Consider the following 26,404-nt stretch of genomic DNA (forward strand, 5'->3'; position numbering starts at 1 on the left):
TACGTCTTTTTCTTATATTAAATGTTATTAAATTTAATTACTTGTAAGCACGAGTCTCATAATTTAGATAGATTTTTGAGGTCACAATGGATTAATCTAATTCTTTTTTCCTACGATGGCTCACCGGTATTATCATGGGTTTTCTCGTCAGGCCTCTGGTGGACTCCTCCGTGAAGCCGCAGTGTGCGTGATGCGCCTGCGACACCTGATGAATCACATCGTATACGGCCAGCTGTTTCACGTCAGCGTCCGATTGATCAGCCTCGACCACCGCAGCCGGCGCTACCCGCGAGATTGCGTTCTGACTCTGGGTATTGTTGTTGTTATTATTATTGTTATTGTTGTTATTATTGTTATTGTTGTTTTTGTTGTTGGCATTGTTGTTGCCGGTGTCGGGCGTGGTGAGTTGCTGCATTTCCATGGCCGCCATCGTCGTCGTCGTCGTTGTCGTCGTCGTCGTCGTCGTCATGGTCGTCGCCATCGTGTCCTCGGGGCCGCGTTCCCTTGAGCGTTTCGGCACCCTGCCGTATCTCACAGCTGCAAAGACACGCGCGTCATATTAATGGCTTGATATTTAGATATGCTCGTATACAATATTCAAGAATAGGAGAGCGTTTTTCGTAGTCTTTCAACTGCGATCGATTGGAAATAGAGATCTTTAGCGAAACCTTTGTGACGAGATCTTTGTGCTTTACAGAAATAAATAAAATAAGAATTTTACTATTGTAGAAAGCTATGTTTTAAGGTTTCAAATAAAAGACATTCCGTTGCGTAGATTATAACTAGCGATGTAAATTGGGGGTCCATCGGACAGTTCGTTGCAACTCGTTTATTTGTGATACGATAATAAGTAGTACCGACAGATCGTGTACATAAAACACGTAGACCGGTATCGTGCTTTGGAGAACTCGGGTGTTTAATTATGTACACCCATGTCTGGCCCATTGGTTTACTTTGCTCTCTCGGCACGGGTGGCAAGTAGATTTTGCATCACTGACGGTTAAGACCGCGACACCTCGTAGGATCCTGTTTGAATTTCTAACGGTGTCGCTGATCCTCGCAAGCTCGATACACGCGCAGAGAATCAAAGCCGACTCGTCGACAGATTATACACTTGGCATATATGAGCATAACTCGTGAATTATTCCATTAATCCTGAAGCATGAATATTTTTTTCACTCGTGACGTGTTAAGAGAATCTCTGCTCTTCCCCTATATATAATTACTCGTTTTGCAATTTATTAGATAATTTGCAATTAATCGAACGTGTTTTAAAAAGTCTATAAATTTTTTTTTTTTTTAATACAATAAATAGAAAAGAATTAAGAAGAAATTAAAAACAAAATTTTAAAAACCGGTACTTTTTTAAATAATTTTTTGAAATATTTAAATCATTTGACCATAACTTTTGTGAATCAATATGCAATTAATTGATCAGTGGCATCTTTTGATTAGAAGGGGTATTGTATTACATGTAAAAATAGCAAAACAAAATCAAAAATTCTCTTCTCGTAATCTTTTGGAAAAAATATTATGTCATGTAATTCAACGTCTCTTCAACATCGATATATTTTCAGATTTATCGATTTTTTTAAACGATGCGTAAAAATTGTTAATTGCTCTCAACGCGAACACAGGATACTTACAGTCTCTGGACATGCCGACGGCTAGGCACTTCTTGAATCTGCAGTACTGGCAACGGTTCCGATTTAATCTGATGACGAGACACTTGCCGTCCCTCAAGCACCTGTATTCTATCTGCTTCTGTATGCTCCTTCTGAAGAAGCCCTGAACAGGAAGTGAGGAAACGCTATTAATAACGATCTCGTATACCGTATCCCGGGGTTAATTATATCGCCCCACGTATAAAATACGACACTCTACGCCATTCTTTTTTATAACATTCAGAGTTCAGAAAAAAAAAAACGAGAGAAAAAGAGAGAGAAGTAACGGAAAACGCATCCATGAGAAAAAAGCAAGTTCTCGAGCGCCCTTATCATTATCGCGCATTCTTCCGGATGTGAAAATCTCTTGTAATTACATCGAAGTTTATACAAATGATTAATAATAATTTCAATGATAATTTATTACACAGAGTTGTGTATATTATGTATCGTCTCTCGTAAAATCACCAAATATCCTTCCAAATTTTCAGAAATTTGATTAATTTTTCTTCAAAAAAGAAAACACTTCGTAATTGGCGCATTTTTTTCCGATGTTAGTTATCTGACAATTGAATCAAAAGCCGCTTAGAATTTGCCAAAGTCCTTCAAAATAAAGCTCCTTCTTCAAAGGCACAGTCTACTTTAACAGCATAAACAGTTGATGACTTTTAGGAATCTTGTTTCATTAGTCTCTAAAGTAGATTGGATCTTTGATGTAAAAATTTTTGAATAATAAATAATATGAATTTATTTTCCAACATTCGAATAATTCAATAATATAATCCCTCAACCTTAATACGTATGACGTAATGAGCAATCGACTACAAAGCGAAGAGCTCATTTGCGGAAGTAATGAAAGAATGGCGACAATATATGGACGAATTGCGAACAGTCGTGGAAATATCGGTTCGTTGGCTTATTATTATTCGGTGCTAATTGATGAAAGATATTCATATAACAGCATCGTACAACAATACTGACGTACATCCAATATCCTGGTATATCCGATGGGCCGGCTGCTCATAATGCAATATGTCGATACTACTGGTAACCGATGGGGTGCTCGGTCTCAGCCCGTTTCTAAAATCGATATGTCATATCGCGCACGTCTATTTGTCCTCGTCAGCCGGATGACGGAAAAAACGTATAACAACCATACAGTTATTAAAGCAAAACGAGGAAGACATGAGATAAATATGCGCCGATTTTAGAAACGATAGATGTCAATTAATTGATGAGTTCCCAATCGGCTAAATTATAATTAAACGATTAAATTAATGATACTTATTGTTTCTCTGCTATCGATAATAATTATACCGTCATAAAGAAAGAAATATATACACAATGCTATAAAATTGAGATCATAAATCTCTGATTATAATTAATATTATTTTGATAACATATTAAACGAGTTTTTCTTGGAAGCTAACTTCGATAATACTATTTTTATTTATATCAAATAATTGAAGAGACGAGTATGGAATTTTCTTAGTAGTATATTTTGAGTATATGTTAAATTTAGATAAAAAGAAAGTACGGAAAAAAATCTAAATTGATTATAAAAAATATGAAATACATGATACAGTGACAGATAAAATTTGTCTTTTACTTCAATAAATCTCGCTATATTATTGTTAAAGATTTGTGTATCAGGCTGATAACACCATAGAGCAATCACGGAAAAGTTGTATGTCCGAGTGCTGTTCACACACGACGATAAATAACGCGCGAGAAAAGTTTCGATGAACGAGAAACGGGCAGCTCGGAAAGCTCGCGCGCATCGCTCGAATCAGTAGTAAAAACGTTGCAGGTCAGACGAAATGTAGCGGCGGACCGCGCAGTAGTAATAACCCGCGCGTGGACGGACAATGGCTAAGCTGTTTCATTGTTTAATCTCAGTGTCTCTCATTTCAAATTACAATTTACAGGCACTCGCGTAAAGATCGTTTTGCCAATTCGAATCGCAGTTATTAATTAATTACGAATTTTAACATCACAAATCAGAAATTAATCGAGAAATTTGTATAAATATATTAATTGTATATATAAGCTTCATCTTTATCTTACTCATTTGCATAATTTTAATTCCCGACTCGATATAATATCGCTATCTGCGTCGAATATGCGACCATTTCCGAAATATCCCGTGTATTCGCTTGACGCGTGCCTCGACATATAAATGTTGGAAAAAAAAACAAAAGCGCATATGCTACTCGCCTAATATTGGAAACGTGCCCGGGCGTCAAATTTTTCTCTTTCTCGTTCCTTTTTTTTTTTTTAAAGCGGAGATTTTTCGATAAATCGCGTCTCTCTCTCTCTCTTTCTCCCTTCCTTTTAGGAACGCAAACGAACAACGAAGATTCATTTTCAACTAATTTTAGGCGAACTTAGATTATCTTTATTACTTTACATTACAGAATACGTGCTAGGAAGCGTGTGTGTGTAGACCCGATAAAAGCGTCTGCCTGCGTGCATTCTCGATGTTAACGCGAATGCGAGAATGCACCACTTCACCGTTAACTCTGGCCTTAGGGCTTCCGCGTTTGAAGTCGCAGACGTACAGCAGCACACAGGCGGCGGGAGATCCGTGTATCTCCCACGATGCTCAAGGGACCCAGTCTACTCTAGCAGTATAATGATTTTTAGGAATTTTGTTTGAAGAATATTAGAAATGGATCTTTTTGGTCCTTTACGCGTGTTCTTGTCAATGCTTAAACAGCACATCATTGACCAAAAAAAGATAAATATCCAAGATTTAAAAATACTGACGTACCGTTTTTTCAAACATCAATAGAAATATATGTAAAAAGCCAAAAAGATCAATCTCTAAAAAAAAAAAATAATAAATAAACAAATAAAACATCAATTTTTCATATCGCTGAAATAGACTGGAGCGGTCCCTTGAGATAACTATCCTGCCCCGAAGTGCAAGCGAGCCGTTTCACGGATTACTACTCGATCGTCATGCATCCTTGCGTATCGGGGAAGCTCTGTAAATTGTACTTGACTCAGTTACAATATTATTTCGCATGCCGTAAGGTCAAATCGATCGACGAATATCCCGCAAAGTGTCGGAAGCTGCGAGCGTAACTCGAGATCGCGTACGATACGCCGTTTCTAATTTCATGGATGCCAATTCTCGTTGAGCTTGTTACAATAATAAATCGCGAGAAAATAGAGACCCGCTTGCTGTTCGCGTCATTGATATAAATATTGGACATTGTGACGGCGATGGGGGGCTAAATACATTACAGTAATCGTGTTACACAGATTTAAATGTTGCTGCTGAAGATATATTTTTTAGACTTTTTTAGATTTTTTTCAATACGATTTGTCAACATCAGCTGATCGTGAGGAAAACTGGCATAAACGGTGCGAAGTTCTTGACGTTTATTTTGCGAACATTTGTGGATTTTACGTTCCGAAGCATTCGGTTTCGATTGTTTATTTATTCAGGATAAGGATATCCTCGATATACGATACTCACTTTGCAACCCTCGCAGCTGGTAACGCCGTAATGGTAGCCGCTGGCTTTATCGCCGCAAACCTTGCACGGTACGAAGCTTTTAGCGGGCGTCGAACTGTTGGAATCAGCTGCCGCGTAATGCTGTTCTGTAAGCGAACAGGAAAAAAAAAAAATTAATGCATTGTTAATTATATACCTCAATATAAATTGCGCTTTTTTCTTATAATAAAACTAATTTTACAATAAAATAATTATAGGGGATGTGTATATTGTAAGTAACAATAAGATTATCCGTATATCGATATGTGAAGCGTACACTTTGTACAGCTGTTCAAATATTTTCTATTGCAGTATTCTCCGTATATATCAAGTAATTTATATCAGAAATCTCTCAGAAAATTTTTTTAGTATCTTCTTTCTCTGCATCAAACTTTAAATAGGGGATAAAATCTATAAATCGTATTTTTGCGTGCAAACTCTTCTATTTTCAAGAGATACACACGGGACGCACATCCATCCAGCATCCTTCCTTCTTTCGGCATCCATAATGCAACGAAGCTCGCCCATGAAAGGGAATAGGTCGTTCCTTCGTTCGGACGGGCTGGACGTGTAACGGGAAGCCGGCGTCACCGTTACGGAAAGAAGGCAGAAGAAGAAGAAGAAGAAGAAGAAGAAGAAGAAGCGGGCGTAGCAGCGGCACCCAACTAGACGGAGCGGAGCAGAAACGAGAGGAGGAGATGATGGAGGATGACGAGGAGCAGGAGGAAGAGGTGGAGCAGGAAAAAAACGAAAAAGGAGTAGCAAAGAGGAACGAAACGAGGCCCCGCTGGTAAAGGAAGAGATGGAAACTAATATATAGGAGAGATCGTAGTTTGCGACGTGGGGTATACCGTTAGTCTCTCGCGAAACCCCCTGCCAGAATATGTCGGATGTTGTAAGAAGGAGAGGAGAAAAACGTAGAGGAACGTCAAGAGAAGCAGAAGAGGAAGGAAGAGAGAAAATCCTGGGCGATTCTAATCCGACAGCCTCGCGCAATGTGATTTTATGACGGTCGTAGAGCTAAACAAACGGTACTGCATCGGTGCGAGCATCGCGAGGACAATCAAGAACAACCCCGTTATTTCGCTCCCGGTGCACTATTCCTTGCGCCTTTACTTTCGCGAGAGACAACAGCGGACATATATGTCAGAAAAATTGTGCAATTCTTTCTCTCGTTACAACAAATCAAATTATCAACGATCAAATCTAGAAATGCACCACTATATAATTACGCTGGATCGCTTAGAATATAATTATTTTATTTTATAAATTATGCATATAACATTGCTTTTTGATGTAACGCGTAATAATTTTGATGTAATTACAATTGATTGAACGCGAAGGGCGCGTGCGTGGAAAAATTGTTTGGTATGCGATCCGAGCTAATTAAATTTTCCTCATTATACCTTTTTTCTCCGGTCAACAAATTTAACTATATTAATTTAATGAAAAATCATTTTATCGAGAAGGATAAATTGGAACATCAAACTCGGAGTTCAATTTTCTGCGATTAAACCTTTTACGCAATAGTCAGTTTAACTCTCCGTGAAGCACAGATTTTATATTTATATAAAAAAATTCAATAACTATTATTGCGAGAAACGCGCGGAGAAAAGTTTCCGAGAAAGATATCTTTTTTTCTTTATTAAGTTAATCCCTTAAAATGACAAATTAACTATATCAAGCGAATGGGAATTTAGCTAAACAGTCGTAGCAAAGGAAAATATATTTTTCATATCTCTTACTCAAATACTTAAATGCATATTGAGTCAGATTCCAAGATGATAATCGATTTACGTTGCATCGTAAAGATACTGTTAATTGCGTAATCGATAATTTTTCAGAACAAAAGAATGGCCGCGCTCTCTTAGACGAGTAGATAAGTAGATAAATGACACATCATGATCGGATGGTCATTTGCCTCTTTCAATGCCGAGATGCCTCGAGCTTATTACGATCGATATGAGCTACTTCTTTTGGAAATAATTCTATTTTTATACATACATATATACATACATATATATATATTTGCATAAATAAATATAAATAAATTATATCTTCATTTCTAATAATTTTTTGGAGATACTTTATCTAGTCAGATTTTAAAAAATTAATATTTAATAATTTTCCGATTTTCAAGAAATGAAAAAACTTCAGCAAAATTGAAATATCAAATTTTGAAATGACACTACTTTGCTAATTTTTCAATTTTTTTCTAACGAAATTAGATTCAGTATCGCAAAAATACCCTAGGGGTTAAAAAATTAATCGGAGTTCCTTTATTTTCATTTCGCACAATTTCACGAGAAGCAGCATCATCAAACCAAACACGTTACGCAGGAGGTCGTACGAAAAAAAAAAAGAAAAAAAAATCGATTTAAAAATATTGACGTATTCTTTAAACATCGACAAAAACATATGTAAAACGTCAAAAAGATGAATTTCTTATTTTCTTAAAAAAAAAATCAAAGATCATCAATTTTTCATACGCTTATAGTAGACACTTGGGCCCTTAAACCTCTTCATAAATTCTGATAATTTATTTGCTGATAAATATAGCGAATCTTTTTTTTTTTTTTCCCACTCGCAATCGTTGCCGCAATGTACGATTTAAATCGGCGATAACGTAACATCGCATCTGTCTAGTCGACCTCGTGTTTCAAAGATGACAAGATTTCCACGAAGCTACAATCCGTCAATCTACTAATAATAAATCGATTACGTTACATCCGCGCGGGCCCTATTCTCGCCTTTGTTCGGAAATCAGCGGCGCGGTAAATGCACCGAAAGCGCCGCATGCACGTTCGAATAAACGGCACGATGCTAACGATATTATCATGCTCGACGATATATCGAGGGACCGATATATACAGCATATTTTGACAATGTGTTTATTAGCGACCCGTCCAACTCCCACACAATGAACACAATTAAATCCGGACCAGGCATTTATCCACAAACAATCTGGCGTTTCGATTTACATCTGTTGTCTAAAACGGGACAATTGTAATTGCAATTTTGTACAGTTACATTGTTCTGTCTAACGTCGAAACGTCCAATGTACAACGTAACATGATTTAATGAGCGGAAAAATCTATATACATATTTCGGCGAATACGTAAAATGATAATGCCGTCAAAATTATCGCGGTTACTTATGTAATTCTACTCTCCGCGATATTTATTAAACTTTAATATTAACACAAAAGGCGCAGTTGTCCTCGTTATACGCAAGTGCGTATCTACGAAATGTACTTGCGAAATAAGTTGATGGTGCCACCCCATTGTCGGTGAGCACTGGCGCGTGTGCGACACGACGGTGGACGCTCCCGGAAGAAAGCGAAATGGGATCGCGTACACCCGCTTTCCTAAGATCTCGTGGGAAAAACAAAAAATTGCGCCAATTGTTCGTTGAACATATTTCGGCTGTTGAGATATTTTTAGAAAACGCAGCGGTTCATACACATGCGCACAAAATTAATATAAGTAGATTTTTTTTTTTTTTTAAATTGAGTACACGCACACACACATATATGTCATTAAAAAAATTCACAGAGAATTACCTGACCTTTTAGATTTTGTTCAAAATCCCAGGTAAATTAGAGAGAATTTGTGTAGATGCAATTTTTTAAAATAAGTTTTTTCTTTTATTTTTGTTATGTGCTTTTACAAAATAAATCTGAAATTTAAATATATAAAAATTGATAAAATATTATACTCTCATTATTGATACGAATTTTAACCGAGATAATACGAGTTTTAAATCGCTCGTCGATATACGAGTATTTGTAACGAGCCGAAATATACGCTAATTTCATATCGACGTTTATTGATGCGAATTGAAATCGGCAATGGTGCCTTGATGGGCTAAATGTCTGTTTATTTGAGCTGATCCTCGTAATTTTTAATCGCGTAACATTAATGCACAAAGGTATAATCCCCGAATTAGGATTAAATTATTGTATATTTTCCGTCGCATAAAATAATTTTGGGACAATCCAATCCGATTGCGCGTTGCATAATTAAATATCGAACTAACGAAGCGAGAATCAATTTATTAATTATTAATTCGCAAAGTAGCGCAACTCGCTATACGAACTGATTAAAATCTAATTGATCGAGGCTTTTTTTTTTGTTTTGTTTTGTTTTAGTTTTATCCCAATCGGATTATTTCAGCATTGTTTGACACACTTTCTTTCTCTCGACATTTAAAAAAATATATAACTCTAAAAAAATTTACATTATAAAATGTTTTTTCACAGTTGTCATCTTACAAAAAGTATTGATATTCATTTATACTATTATTATTTATTTATTTATTTATTTATTTTTTTCAAAATCAACCTTATTTTCGGGATATCCACAAGATTCTATAAAAATACCACGTATCGATATCGCTACACGAGTTGATTAGAATCTAATTAATCGCTTTTTTTCCCAATCAAATGATCGCAGTATCTATTTTTCTCACATACTTTCTCTCTACATTTAGAAAAATATATAATTCTTAAAAAATTTATATTATAAAATGCTTCTTAAACTTATGAAAAGTATTGATGTTCTCATTCATCCTATCATTATTATTAATTTTTTTTTTTTTTTTTTTTTTTCGAAATCTGCTTTATTCCCGAAGTATCGACGAGACGCTGTTGAGATATCACGTATCGATATCCATTTCTCGAGGAACGACACGGCGTAACTCTTTCGCATGCAATTGCAGCCGCGTATACTCATCTACTCGCGACTGCACGGCCTCGACCTAAGCTGCAGTTTCACGGGGGAGGGAGGGATGGGGGGTAAGGGGGCCCTTGTTTACAAGGAAACGGCTGTGCGTCGCATACGTTTGCGCCTGGGTCACAGCATTCGTATTCTAGCCCCAGCGTCCACGTGTCCGTCCGTATCGAAGTGCAGTGTGCGAGTGTGCCTCTAGTGTCGATGCGTGATGGCATCCCGACACTGTGGCGTATTTTATGCCAGGGCGAGGCCCTTCGCGGGTGAGACAATGGCTTTCACCGAGCGGGGATACGAGTTTACGCCCTGCAACAGTGCAATGATCGCCGAATACGGAAAACGAATGTGGAAACGAAACGACATCGTAGAACTTTTTTTTTTTTTTTTTTTTTTTTTTTTTTTTTTTTTTTAGAATAGAATAATAAATTTAATAATAAAAGCAAGATAAAAAGAAATGTTTCAGACAAAAGTTGTTCGGTTCTAAGAGGGTTATAAGACGGTGCCATTAGTTTAACCTTGGGTGGAGGCGCTTCGTAGATTTCAACGTCAATGTTGTTTTATTTTCTTTACACCAATCGATGTCTCTCATTTTTTGAGCTTAAAATATTAAGGTAACATTATTGCGAAATAAATAATTTTATGAGATATTTCATGGTTTATGTAAAATTATGTCGAAGTAAAGTAATAAAATAAAGTATAAAATATCTCGTAAACTATTAAACTTTTGCCCATCATACCTCTATAATTTTTTATGCAGAATATTGCGAGCAATCTATTTATGTAAAAAAATTGGGGTGTTTCCATTTAAAAAAACAAGATTAACATTGAAATCTTCGAAGCGCCTTCACCCAAAGTTAAACTAATGGCACCGTCTTATAACCCCCTTAGAATCGAACAACTTTTGTCTGAAACATTTCTTTCTATCTTGCTTTATTTTTTAGATATTTAGATGTCTCAATATAAATGCCCCACCCTATATATATTATATTATTATCAGTTATACGTATATTATATTTTACAAAGTTGTATTATATAATTATTTAACAAACAAATGTATAATCGTTAACATGCAATAAAACAAAATGTATAATTTACTATTTTTATAATAATAAATATCGTAATATATTTAATTTAATTAAATTATACCTCAGCTTCACAATAAATGCTGTAAAAAAAATATATCTTTCATATTTTAATTTATATTGCAAAATTTTTGCCGTGCAAAAAAATCGTACTTAAAGACTTTGATTTAATCAATTCACGTTGACACCCGCAACAAATTACTGAAAGTTATATAATAAAAAAAAAAAAAAAATAATAATAATAAATAAATAAAAAAAAAGTGAAAGATTGCAAGTATTTTAATTGTAGCTCTATTGATAGCGATTATTCAATTCAATATTATGTATATCGAAATTCATATGTATTCTACCGGAATTCATTTCGGCATTGGGCTGCTGATAATATCACGCGCGAATCATCCCCGTGAATGTAAATCTAGTTTTTCTTTTTTTTTTTAACCCGCGGGATCCCTCTCGCGATGTAATAAAGGCCCGGGATCTTGTATATCGCATAATAAACGCTATTAAGCGTGAGATAATATTAACGATCCGGCGCAATGCCGGAAATACTGCAGCGACTAGCGGCGCATGTACCGTTACGCGCGAGATTAGCGCAGGATACTGTTTGCGTTCGGCTCTCGTAATTAGCGGCAGCCGGATTTGCTGCGAATTTACCTCGATGCGTTTAAACACGATTTACCATATACATAATGGAAATAGATTACCTACATGACCTATCCGAGTTACAACTGCAGGTTGTTTACTCAAGTCTTGTAAAACAATTTCAAAGTATCGCCGTTTAAAATTTCAGATAAGAAGAATACTTTTCCAACATTTCTCTCGGTGCAACTTTCTAAGATAATTTTTTTTTTTTTTTTTTTTATTGTATATGTTCCTTTTCTCTAACGCTTTCCGCTCATACGAAGGAAAAATACGGAGCTACTTAAGCTTCAAGTGCTGGATTTGCATATGTGCTGGGGAGAAAAAAAAATAAAAAAAAATTGAATAGTTTTGTGCGAAATGAATATTTTTCACTTGCATAACATCCTCATTTTTTTCATCGCTAAAAATTTCAATAAAGAATTTGTATTACATGTTTGATATTTGGTTCGCCGATTGGTTTACGATATGAGAGCGAAATTATATGAAAGAGAAAATTTTGTAAAAAATTCCCAGAATTCCAATAAAATTTCACAAGAATTCCCTGATCTTTTTCCATATACATTTCGTGAATTCCAGAATTTTTCAGCGTTTCTCCAGGGAGTAAGACACTCTGGACAAAGTGCGCTACCTAATTTAGTCTGTGAAATATCTTTGTTATCGTTAAAAACGCTTCGGGTACAAGTCGATTGATTCGAAAGGGTAGATTATAATCAAGATGCCCTTCCATCCTCACCCTCCTCCCCTCTTTCCAACGAGCATATAATATTTTCAATTCAATGGAACCTTTATTCGTTTAATGAGTGGCAAGTTGGATCCCCAAGTAGAATTCCCCCCCCCCCCCCCCCATATTGTGCCTGGTTACCAGCGCTTTCGAATCTCCCGGTGGAGTCGATAAGTAACACTGCTCAATAAGGAATCGCGATCGTTTAAGGACGGGCCCCGTAATCTATCCGGTGGTCTCGTGTGTCCGGGAACGACGCCGCAACATCGGCATCATTCGTGTATGAGAGACAAATAATTTATGGTCGCGTTTATACATGCGTTCGCGCCCGCTCGCTTTCCCAATGCACTTTCTACGGTCGATCTTTGTGGGAAAGGGACAGAGAGATGAAGAGAGAGAGAGAGAGATAGAGAAGCCTGACCATCTGTTTCTTTCTCCTTCTCGCCTTATTGTCGGTTTCTCTTTTTATCCTTCGTCTATCCGCGCTCGTTATGCAATTCCAAAGATATAGGGTCGCTTTGAGAACGTCTGCAGGCGATCGCGAGCTCGAAATCATTTCCCGGCTGATCCACCACGATTAAAGGGCGAAAGAGAGAAAGAGAAAGAGAAGCGTTATCGATCAGGAAGATGTCTTACGGGTTTTCGCGATTAGCGTGGGAGAGAATTACAGGGCATCTTGTGAGCGTAGGTGTGTTGCGCAACCGAAACGCGAAAACGTAACGTCGATAGACTCGAGGGACGCGGACGGTCCGGCCAGACTCTCTCTCTCTCTCTCTCTCTCTCCTTCTTCCTCTTTCCTCCCCTTCTTTTTCCCCCCTTTCGCCGCATCTTCCTCTCGCAACTGACGCGTTTTCTCTCTGGTACGTTACAGAAATACACCGTGAAAATTATGTCACTAATGCACTTGGATATATCTCTAAGAAATGCCGGCTACCCGCGTCGTATCCGCGAGACTAAAGACTCCCGGTGTAGACATTTCGGTATCGTTATCCGTTTTTCTTCATCCTTCAAGTTTGACTTTCTTGACATTTTAATCATCGTAAATAATATATCTACACTATTTCCATAAAAATCACAATCTTACGTGTATCTGTAAAATATCAAAATTAAATTGTATACAATTAAATAAGTAAAAATAAATATTCGTCTTTTTTACTCGCGCGTCTCGCGATCTTCGCCAACGTGTTATTTCAATCCTGTTTTTCACGCCGTGTCAGTACTTAGACTTCTGCATTGTTATGCATACCGTATCGGGCGTACAGTCCCGGATTTCATAATTATTTCCGTGCAACATGGAAAAAAAAAAACACCATTCGCCTCGTTAAAAGTACGCTTGGGTGCAAAAAAAAAAAAAAAAAAAAAAAAAAACCGATGAAAGAATTTGGGAATATAAAATAAAATTGTATTATTAACAGAAAATTATAATTTTATTAAAGATATTATTTGAAAATGATCAGAAAGATATACTATATATATATATATATACCTGTATCCCTAAAATTCTTATCAACATCCAACAATACTTATAGTTCTATATATGCTATACAAATAATTATCGTATATTCGAAAGGAGAAGGAAACTAAATTTTTTTTTTTTTTTAATGTCTAATTGATAATATTACGTTGTTTCAATTTTTTTTCCGCGTTAAAAGATGGATATCAAATTTCTTTCCGTTCATTTCTTTCCCTGTAATTACATCTAATTATTCGTTCAATTGCCAGCCCATCAATTAACGATTCTGCGGCTAATCGTCTCCACGATTATCAATCTAAAGATTTTTGAAGATAACGATAGTGATGTTGCATCAACGAGTGTGAATAAACTCGTTTATAGCGGATGTTCTCTCAGCGCAGTGCGATGTCACATATGCATCAAGGAGCGAGTGGTCGCTAATAACGCGTTAAGATTTGATAAGTCGCTCGATTTCGTTTAAACTGAGATGTGTATTAGTGCGAAAATCCAACAGCAACGGGAAAATTTCATTTAATTTGAAACGGATTTTATTTCGGGAGGATTCAGATACGAAGCTTATACGCGTACAGGGAGAGAGAAGAAACTTTACTAACGCAGCTTATGTTAAATGTCGCTGCTACCGCATTATTCCATGTGTGAAAAAAATGTCGCTATTAAAAAAATTAAATATCCCGATACTACAGCGGGACATGTTTTAGAGATAAAATAGAAAAGTCTCGTCGAGTGTAAATATGTGTTCAAACAATTTGCTGCCAAAGCGAAAAATAGTCTACCTCTATAACGAAAATATATTTTATCGTTGCGGCGAAACGATTTTCGAGAAACGACGCAACAGAATCTCTCTCAGGTTTATAATAACAAACTTGTATAATTGGATAGTGAAGAATTCGAAAGAAAATTGACTTCGATCGACACTTTTGTCGAGAGATCTATCCATGAAGATATAAATCCGCTATACTGTTGATCTCGCTCCCGCTTTCGTTCCCGCACTCTCAGAAAGGATTTCTGATAACGAGACAAAAAATATTCTTCACATATTTAATCGTATCGCAACCTTATGCGGTATAAAAATAAAACAATTTTAAAATTAAATCAATAATTCCTTTTCTTCTCTCTCGAATTAAATAAGATTGTCTTACTATCTTGAGACAAGAGTAACGTGTACAAATCTAAGCTTATATAGTCTTGCGTTTAGAATAACTTGATGTTAGATCGCTACAAATTTCCATCTTCATCTTTGTGAGAAAATTAACGGGATAGCACCAAGAGCATTTTATTCTAGATTTAAGAATTTTCCATTTAAGATTAAAATATTCCTTTTTCAATAATAAATATGATATCGATCCTATTTTATGATAGATTGAAGAGTAATTAGCATTAGATCCGGAAATCTTTTCTGTGGTTGTGCGTACCGGATAAGTTCATTCGTAGGAAATATATACGAAAGAAGTTTAACGCTATTATTGTCTCTTAACGACATACATATGTCATCAACTATGAATTTTTAAACGGCTAATCAAATCTCGACGCTCCTCTGCAGTAAATTAAATTTTACCAACTTGGATGCCAAGCTTGACCGAAAATCTCGCGCAAATATGGCATATTCGTATCGCGTAATGAGCATTAATGAAGTTTAACTTTCGGTCCGCTACCGAAAGCAAGAGCGAAAGTTGTAGCAACTAGTTATATATGTATTCATGAGTATCATTTTAAAATTAACATCCCCATCGCGCGCTCGCGTGTGTCTGTATGCGCGTAAAAGAATGCTCTATTCAACACGAGTGCGATTTACAGAACGTACAAAGGCAAATCGCGGCGTTCCTGTTCCTCGTCGTAAACGCTGCCACGAATATAATGCGGTGTATATAATACGGAGTTTTAATATACGAGAATCGCGTTAATGTAAACACGCGAGACGATCAAAATCGAGCGAGCATATTTAGAATTAAACGCGCGCGCGCGCTCGCGCGCTTCGAGAATATCAATGCAAATGAGATTAAGTTTGAATTAACGGAAAACGAAAACAACCTGTATATTTCATCTTTATCTGACTCTCATAGATAGAGAAAGAGATAGAGACTTGAAATAAAAATATCATTGAAAATTATTTTACCAGATATATGAGAAATGTCATTCCTTAAACTCCAGCTATTGAAAAATATCGATAATGCAAATTAAAGCTTGATAATAATTTATTTCCATCAACAAGAGTAATCTCATCTCTTTTATTATATATAATTATTATTATATTCTCTTCTTTAATATAATTAATTCCGCGGAGTACAGGTGATTTCACGCGCATTTTTTTTTTTTTTATAAATTTTATATCAGAGAGAATATAATGTAATACTTTATTCTCGCATTTCAAATCGGATCATGGCAAGTGAAAAAAGACGAGGGGAAAAAAAAAAAGAAAAAAAGGCCGCATCGAATATAATCCTGATTAAGTGCAGAAATGTCGGACGTGTTGCACGAACGACGGATTATCGATTTAATCGTATACGGCAACTCTCGGCGCGACGCGATTTTATTTCTGCGCGCGCGATTTCGACGCGCTTTCACCGCTTACGATATAATACAACATACGCATACGTGTGCGTACACACGCGGATAATACGTATACGCACAAACAGACGAATAATATCGTGAAAATACACGCGCGATTACTGTATTATATAATATCATCCAATATACGTGGCGTGTATACTAAGTTATTTATATTCGAAAGCCTATATATATATATTTCTCGGCGCGTCGATATTTAATATCAGTATCTAATTGAAGTTTTACCGGAGGGGGGAGAATCTTTTTTTAAGAGTGCCGTTTTTATTAACCCCGACCCCCCCCCCCCCCCACCCCTTTGCTTGCTCTCGCGTTGAAGCGAATTCGTATGATACAATAATTCGCATATGAATTCTCATAATTGAAATGTTCGCGAAGAAAGATTCTTAATTAAATTCTATTATTATTCAAAATTATTATATTAAACTCTAGATAGCTGAGATAAAACTAAAAGAAGGAAAATCGACACACACACACACACACACACACGTAATATTTATGGGATATTAATTGTGAGATCTTAAGGATATATTTTCTATAAGAAATATACGGAGAGAGAAGCCTATCTCTCACAATCGGAAGATATCGACACCTGACTAATGCTGAGTATCAGAGATCGATTGCTGTTAAAAGCACTCGACCAACACCAGAATATCGAAATCTCATATCTCTAGCTACGACTCTTCTTCTCGCGAGCACTCGAGCGCGGATACATTCGACACTCTAGTCTCGTACGAAGTCAATTACTGATTACCGGCATGTGTATGTGTGTGTGTGTGTGTATGTGGAGAGATGTGGGCGCGATATTTATACGCGTATGTATTGAGCACGCAGGCAGACACACACATGCGTGCTCGGCCAGTCCCGTATCCTCGTAATTCGCAATTTGCTCGAGCATTCACCTTCGAATTCCCGTTATTCACGTTCCGTATCGTCGTCGTATGCTCGGGTACCAAGGTGCCACTCGACGAAGGAGCGATTGTCTTAACCAAGACACATTCGGAAATCATCGGTCACGTGACAAAAGTGTCTATGTAAATATGAGCCGCATTTCATCATGGTATTATCAATTTCTAAATAACTTTGACAAAGAATTGGTAGAATAAATCTATAAATTTTTTGAGATATTCCACAAATTAATCTTTTCAACTGGAAAAAAAAAAAAAATACCCAAAAAATTTATATCTCGTTTTTTTTTCAATCAAGAGAGAAATTTCTATTTATTATTTATTTTTTTTTTTTTTTAATATAACAAACTCTTTTAAAAAAATTTTCTTCATACGTAGAAATTTGTAAAATTCACAGTTTCCGTTTCTCTTTAGCTGTCAATAGAAGCTTAATATAACATGTGTTTGCGATCTGTTAAATATCGGAAGAAGCTCGACTTAGCTTTACTCAGTTTACTCCTGATATCAATTATAGATATGCGACAAATACATTCGACAAAATTCTCGAAAGGAAATCAATTTTAAGAATGGCGCCGATTTTTAGCACGACGATATTCAAAGAGGAAACCGTAAGAGATCTATTAATAAAAAAAAATAAAAAAAAAATTGATATTGTGTCCGCGATAATATCTAGAATGAATTATATCTAAGCGACAGACAATCGTAGCAGCTGCTGTCACAGCGAGTTTCGCATTGATCCCGCGTGACATGCATGATTATTGCCGACTCGATGGTATTTAATTTTTATCCAAACTTTTACCTTAATGCTGTTTTTAAAACTGCACGGGCTACTCGATGGCAAATCGAACGGCACCGTTAATTATATCGCATATTTATCGAATTTAATAACAGGCGAAGTTTAAAGAACGAATGTAAGCGCGCCAGTATAAATGCAGTGAGATTCCCTCCGAAATCATCGTCGCGAGATCTACGTCGTTTTCGACATTATATAAGTTTTGATATTCGCCTTTCAGAACGGCCCGGAGTGTTACTTTGTACGAGGAAATCGATCGCCACGATTACGCGGCACGAAGAGAGACTTTCTATTCGAGTATCGCGTCGCTCATAAAGTTCAACGCCGTTTCACGATTCGTAATTGCCTGCACGTGTTATCGAACGTCCATGTTACGTCCCCCACCGTTTTACAAGAGGCTCTCTCGAAAATCATCGTAATATATTGATTCGAAAAGACGAGTAATCCCGAAATCTAATAAACCATTTTTACGGAGAGAGCGGAATATTGTGCGAAAAATAGAACGTTATCGTCGAATCTCGATTTCAAAGATCCGCCAATATCGTCCTTCATAATTTTCAATCTCTGCTCATTTAAAGAAAATATTGAAGTCTTTCGATATTTCGTATCTGTATTTGATTTCAAACTTCTTACTGTATCGCGTTGAGAAATTCGCTTTATCGCGTCTTCGTTTGAAAATATCTATTTTTTTCATCACTATGGGAAAAAAAAAACCCCCAAATCAGCCGATCGATTCTCCGTTTCTTCGTATACACGAATGTCATTTCTTTATCCTTCCTACGTCGTTCGCGACCGGTGGTTATCTTCTCTGTTTTTCGCTCGGCGCATTGATCCCGCGAGGGATCGCGATCGTGTAATTAAACTCGTTATATATCTATCCCTCGCGAGCCGAGCGTTACGTAACTCGTTTCCCATGGTCCCGTCCCCCTCCTCCCTTTACTCGTGTCTCTTCTTCGTTTTTCCGCTCCTCGATTCCTTTCTCGAAGCCAGTTTCTGTTTTTCCTCATCTGATGCGTTCGTCGGGTTCGCCGGACGTTTCGAATCATCCGCAAAGTTTCTCGGTACCCGGACTACACGAGTGTCTCGTCAAACTTTTCGGGGGGGTGGGGGGGGGGGAATACTGTGCCTAAAATAGCTTTCATATTTCGTTTGTCATTTTATCGTCGACGACTTTGCTCAAAAATGAAAAATAATCGTGGCAAATTTTTTTTTTTTTTTATAATATATTAATAAAATAAGTGCGCTTATAGAGCTCTCTTGCTTATTTTCAAGTTGAAGATTAATGTGAAAAGAAAAAAAAGATAATAGACAATTTTATAAGATAGAGATTTGCATTTGCTGCTTGTTCGATGAACGCGGCCCTCCGCAGTGTTCCACGCTATATCTGTACGCGGCAAGAAAGCATGTATACCGTTCCCGAAAGGGATGCGTAACCAGTTTATAACGGACGCGGGTTGCTCCCGCCATAAATAACGAGGAGAATTGCCGTGATTTCCGGTTTCGATTCCCATGTCACGGAATACTTATTGAAAATCTCGCGTCTACGCGAAGTTCGCGTTCCCGAGATGAAAATGTTACTTCGAGTTATATATACTGATAAGTATCGATGAAACGTCAAAACAGCAGCAGAGTAGAAGGAGCGATAAAGAAAGTGATGACCGTTGTGCGAATAAGAATAAAACAAACACTTTGCTTTGAGTCTAGGAAATAACAGGAATTATAAAAATATCGAGGAATATTCGAGAAATGAGAAAACTGGGAATGCAATGCTCACTTTGCACGTATAATCGATCTCTGATGCAAGCATTAAATATTTAAAAGTTAATTCAATTTTATTTTTCAAGTCAAGCGTCGACGCTCTCTCAAAGTTTTCGCCGAATAAAAATACTTTTTATAGATAGCTCAAATCAATTTTATCACTTCGCCGATAAATATAAAAAGAAGAGAGAGAGAGAGAGAGAGAGAGAGAGAGACTCCATTCACGCGTAATTGCTTTAAGAAATATTAAGCGCTCTGGAAATTAGGCTAAACGACTAAAGCGTCTATGCCCGAAGAGTAAAAGGCTTTTGTCGCGCACGTGAAATAAGAGGACACGGACGAAAGGGAGGCCCTCACCTCCCCTCCTCTCTCCACGACACTCGTCGAGCCGGTATTCAAAGAGAGCCCTTTTGCTCGAGAAAATACCGCGGCGCAAAGTGCCGCCGCGTGTTTACAAGAGTCCACGCGCCATTAAGAGAGGATCTCGACGGTGCGAGGAAAACTTGTGGAAGGTAAGGGGATTATCGCGCGTCACCTTGTTGTTGTCTTTCCACCCTTTGATTTTTGTGAAAAGCTCCCCACCCCCGCGCTACTTTACTCGTCGCTCTAACCGCGTGATTTTAGCGCGGAGCAACAAAGAGCCGCGTTTATAATCGAATGGCTAGTTTCGAAAAAAAAGATCCTATATTACGCTTTAAAAAACTGAATCATATTAAATTTTTTTTTTTTTTTTTTTTCAATGATTAGTGTTTCCTTACAATGATAATATTTATTTTTTTAATTATATCCAATATATTTTATTATAATAATTATTTCAACAACAACAAAGGGGATATATGTATATTAACTTTTACAGAATAATCCGTTAATTTTCAATTTATTTAATAATAAGATCGATACACACATAATTATGAATTTTACAGATATATGGTACGAGATTAGTTTTATTTTAATTATTTTGGTTTTAACAGTTATGAAAGAAGACTATTCTTCTATAGAATTATGAAAATTTCAATTATATGTTTCATATATTCCATTGTCTTATATCCAACGTATTTTTATTTTTTATTAAAATTCTAGCGGAATTAAAGCGATATATTTCATTGAAAAAAAGTGTGTATTATTGTAGTTTCAGGATTTAATATTTAATATTTTCGTGAGATATTTGCATATATAGGATAATTATTTTATCAGATTTTTTATGTTTATACAAAAATTATTATCACAGATACAGTATGATAAATTCATATTATATTTATATTTAAAAATGATTACAGAGAGTAAAATAATTTTTAAATATGAATATATATACATACACGCACAATTATATATTTAATTTTTTAGGAGATGTAAACATTTATATACTAATAAAATTATTTAAATAATATTCTTGGCTTACCGATATTTTAAAAATTAAAGATAAATTTAATATTTTATTACGAGCTAAAATAACATTGAGAGACAATATGTGATAATAAATGATCACGAAAGTATACATCTCGCGTGTGCGATGCGAAACGTAAGAGAAGAATGAACTTTTTACAGGAATGCGCGCTAATTATTACAGAGTGATTTTATCGCAGCTCGATTAACAATTAATACAGTGATATAATGATCCCTGGCAACTGTATACGCGCGATCGCGATAACGATGATAGCGATTATCGTGACTCGGAGAATCGCGAGAGAAATTTAGAATCGGGATCATGATCGTGGATCTATGGAGAGAGATCATCCCGTTCGATCGTGCCGATTCGTGCTACACGTCGTCGTCGTCGTCGTGTCTCGGATTGCCCTTCGCCCGATGTTAATCGAGCGCATCTGGGGGGGGGGAAGAAAGATAGGGGGGAAGAAAGATAGGGGGAGAGAAAGGGTGGAGGGGGAGAAGGGAGATCAAAGTGCGCAAAGTAACCGCGGGTGTCCGCACGTTTGCTAAACACGTGCAACGAGCCTCCGCGTGCTGCAACCGTATTTTGAATACACACACACACACACACACACACACACACACTGAGTTCCCGTCTATAACCTCTGCCATTTCCCATAGCCCGGCCACACCCATGCGCTCTCACCCATCGTCGGTAGGTGATTAACATTAACCGAACAGATCCGAGCAAAGGGCACGAGCGAGGGATGCTTACGCGCGCAGCCTCCGCAGGAACGTCTCCCGCGATTGTGAAAACGGTCTTACAGTACTTAGATAAGGTACGTATGTGTCCGTGTATCAGAATCGGGCGAAATTTAATTAAATTAATAATTACACTCCGCGTGTAACAGAATTACCGAGTAATTGAATTAGCGATTAACGCTTTGCGTAGTTCTCGCGGAAACATTCCAAGCTGCGCGCGATTGTAATTAGCAATTTATACCGTTGGAATGTTCATCAAATTTTGCAAAGAAAAAGTAAATGTTGCGCGGACAAGCTAAGCTGATAACATTAAAGTGATGATGCAATACGCGCGATATCAGCTTACTTGTGGAAATTAATTTGCGAATCAGAATATTCATGATTATATATATATATATTAAATAATCGATAGTAATACGTAATTAATATGAGAGAAAGAAGCGCGTGAGAGTAATTAAATAATTAAAAATCAATAATTAAAGATTGATTACAATTCATTTGAGATAAAATGCAACTGCGAGATGTCCATTGAGGCATTTAACTCATCTTTTAGTTAATTTAATCGCAATAAGATTATCATTGCTAAATATATTCATACATCTTTATCTCATTTATACTTTCCATATATTTTTCATACTTAGGGACGGCAAAGTTCGGAGAGTCTGCCATATAATATCGATGTCACGGTTCTTACTTGAAATTACTTCAATATAAGAGATTATTTATCCTTTTGAAAAGGATACAATAATATAAATTTTATACCGAATGCAATATTCACTTATCCACATCCGATTCCTGATTTCTTATACTTCATACTTAGGGACGACAAATTAAGACTAAGAGAGATTCCGCCGCGATTATATACCTTACCCTTAAAAAAAAAAAAAAAAAAAAAAAAAAAAAAAAAAAATACGCTATTAATTCTCAGATCGAATCGAATGGTACGAAGGACGCGGGTGAAAGCGTCGGGAGTCGGAATGCCTCCTCCTCCTCTCTCGGGAGAAGGCGTCGTGAGAGAGACGTGCTCTGAAATAACCGTCTAATAATGCAATGCGGAACAAGTTATTCTGGTAACCGAGGCCCCTCACTGGGTTAAGCTAAGTGTTTGTCCGCCTTTTGCTTTGCTTCCTTTTGCCTTAGCAGTATAGATTGGGACAGGCCATGGATCACGACGTAAGCTCGCAGACGACACACATAGTCGCAGAGAAAGAGAGAGAGAGAGAGAGAGAGACCGAAAGAGCGATAGATCCTCCGATCTGTATGCGCACACACACGTATATATTCGTGAGTGCGCGGCGTATTTGTGTTTGCAGAATGCGCGATGCGCTTGGCACATACAGGGACTTGCCGAGCAAATACGATTTCTTTCTCTCTTCTTTCTCTCTCGATCGAAGCGCGATTTATATATCCAGGGTGTCTACTTAATAAATTTTGTCTAAACAAATTTTTTAAAAAATTCCCTCATCTTCTAGGGTGCTTTTCTTCAAAATTCGAGGTAAAAAGAAGATTTAAAAAGTTTCTTTTTCACGCAACCTTTGCATCTTCTAATGCTTTTCATTCGTCCGAAGAAAAAAAACAGAGCCATTCAATGAATAGCTTCCGTAAGATCAATATTTTTCATTCGCAAAACGTTTTCTATCACGAAAAATCATAATAAAAAATATATACCGAGAGAAATTTTTAAAAAATTCTCCGAATCCCGATAAAATTCCACAAGAATTCTCTCATTTTTTCCAAGTAAAAGAAATCTTTGTGATAATTCCATTCATTTTACATGGAGTAGACACCTTATTTAGCGTTAAAAAAAAAGTGCACTGTGTAAATATATATGATTTATTAATAATTTAGAAAAAAAATTAAGATCCTATTAAAATGCTAAAAATTAGGATCTCATATAATTAAATCGAAATATAATCGAAATAAAGAGATATACTTTATCAAGAGCGAGATGGTTAGTAATCGATAACATGAAAAAAATTTAATTACGTAAGATAAAATTTATAATAATAATGTCATCTATACATTAACTGCCTATAATGCAATTATACGCATATATCGTATATGCGGAAGACATGTTGCACTTTTACTCTACTTGTATTATTAAAAGTATTATTTGCGCGAAGGAGAAAATCGAATCTTTCATTTGCGAGAGAAAGTTTTATTTTTAAAATAAAAAATCAAAAATGAATCCTCACCTCGTTAGGCGATATCCCTTTTTTCTTCTTCTTCTTCTTCTTCTTCTATGGTCCGCGGAAAAAGATTCTATTACAATTATTCGATCGATACTTTCCATTACACGCGTGCGTGTATTTTTATCCGAAATCCGAAATAATAAAATAGCTTTTATATAATTTCGTTCCACGCTATCACTCTTTACGCGTGCCTCAAGATAATATATCCCTTCTTAAAAACGATGTATACCAAATCATTTGCGATAACGGATGACTTATTTCAATTTCTATATACATATACTTATTCGTCCTTATCGAGAAAGTCGTGAGAAAACATACTCGAGGCATACGTCGTACGAACGGTAGATATCGATTTTCTCGCCTTTGACGTTTCTCTTTCGACAATCTTTCACCGTTCCGCGTGTATTACACGTGTGCGAGTTACATATCGCAGCATACGGCCGTTTTCTCTATCTCAACATACGAGAGAGAAGGAGGATGGCGTACGACGCGAGCGGAACGAAAAGAGACGAAGAGGATGATTGCCGGCTCGGTGGAAAGGAGCAGGGAGAGAGGGCGAAGGGGCCGGTGGCGGGGAGGGGGGGGGCAAGGGAGAAAAGAGGGGTAATGTCTTCCGCGTTCGCGCAACCGCTTACAGGTTTTATACGAGTCCGGTCGTGTATGTGCACGCGGGGGACTCGTTGAAAGCCCACCGGTGTAACACTGTCTCGTCGCTTACGTAACCTTATTAAGGCACTTCGTGCATAGCGCGAGAGAAAAGAGAGATACCTTACGAGCGATCGACCGTCTGACGCCGTTCGTGGCGATTTCTTTTCAATTTTTAAATCGCCGATATAGATTCCTGCCTCCCCCCCACCCCGTCAAAATCTCTGTGTACGCCTTCTTTTGTATTGTACTTTCGTTATATTTTACAGTCTGTTTTTACAGAATTTTACAAAGTCGGGATAAAATTGATATATGTATCTGACTTATACACGATCTCGGAATTATTTTAAATGCGATTAAATCCAATTTTTGTAGAATTTTATTTCGCTCGAAAGCTAAATACAGAGCGTCTATAATTGCAAGATCTTGTAAAAATTCCCCGATTATCCTGGGTATTTTTATTTAAAATTCCAGAGAATTAAAGTGACGATATTTTGAAGATTTCTTTGACGTGCAATTTTCTAAAATATGTTTTTTTTTTTTACTGCATGTACTCTCTAATGCTTTTCACTTTCATACAAAGGAGGAAAACATAGAGCCACTTAAGTTTCAAGTGGTAAATTTGCAAATTTGCAACTGAAAAGAAACTGAATAGCTTTCGTAAGGTAAACATTTTTCATTGTAACATTTCCATTATTTTTTTTTTATTATTAAAAATTACAGTAAAGAATATGTACTGCATATTCAATATTTCGTTAAGACATTGAATATATAAAAACAGAGATAGATATATATTTATAGTATGTTTTAGGCCCGGTTACACTAACGTTATTTTAGCTTTAAGCGAGCTTTAAACGAGACTTAAAACTTTTGGCTTTAGACTTTAGACTGCAATTTAATCAATGCGATTAACTTATTGCCGAAAAGCCAGAAGTTTTAAGTCTCGCTTAAAGCCAAAATGACATTGGTGCAACCGGGGCTTAAGCACATAATTCACAATTGGCTTATCGGCGGACTGTCGACTGTTTATAATATAAAAGAGCAAAATTACCAAAGAGAGAAACTTTCCCCAGAAAAAATTCCATAGCAATTTAATTTTTCAAGATACAAGAAATAATACTTGAGAATTTTGTTTTTCTTAATACATATATATATATAATTCATAATCTAATATCAAAAGTAATCTAATTTGAGAGATATATAATTCACTATATCAATATATTGTATAATTTAATATATTAATATACAAAGAAACATTTAATATATATTAATTTTTTTTTTTTTTTTTTTTTATCGTGTCGGTCAAATTTTATGGAGTATATAATAAAATTGTCATAATTATTCTCGGCGCGAAAATCTGTTAAAAATTTGTTCCATGATCCTTGTACGTTCCAACGCTTCGGAGAGGGAAAGTTGAAACACAAGAGGGCGTATAATACCGGCTACACTTGAGAAAAGAATCGCCGGCTTGGATCGCTTATGCTAGATCGGTTTTCGCGCTCCGAGCGAAACTGGTCCAGCGTACAGATCGCCTTTTCCCTCTTCCGTGGGCGTCTTTCTCGCTCGCCTTTTTCAGACTCGCGTCTCACATCGATACAACG

At 36.5% G+C, this 26,404-nt stretch overlaps 1 protein-coding gene across 3 annotated transcripts in view; it reads right to left on the reverse strand.

Moving 5' to 3' along the window:
- Eip78c (Ecdysone-induced protein 78C) overlaps positions 1 to 26,404 on the reverse strand; it is a 67,281-nt gene that overhangs the window by 6,016 nt on the left and 34,861 nt on the right. For all 3 annotated transcript variants that reach the window (XM_070309440.1, XM_070309439.1, XM_070309438.1), the window contains exons 3-5: positions 5,152 to 5,276; positions 1,647 to 1,788; positions 125 to 537 (exon numbers count right to left, since the gene is read on the reverse strand). In XM_070309440.1, coding sequence (XP_070165541.1) covers positions 125 to 537; positions 1,647 to 1,788; positions 5,152 to 5,276 — 680 coding nt within the window. The remainder of the gene's footprint in view (positions 1 to 124; positions 538 to 1,646; positions 1,789 to 5,151; positions 5,277 to 26,404) is intronic.

The sequence above is a fragment of the Polyergus mexicanus genome, unplaced genomic scaffold (genome assembly GCF_030449975.1).
Source record: "Polyergus mexicanus isolate NDT 795.1 unplaced genomic scaffold, iyPolMexi1.0 SCAF_17, whole genome shotgun sequence".
Lineage (NCBI taxonomy): Eukaryota > Metazoa > Arthropoda > Insecta > Hymenoptera > Formicidae > Polyergus > Polyergus mexicanus.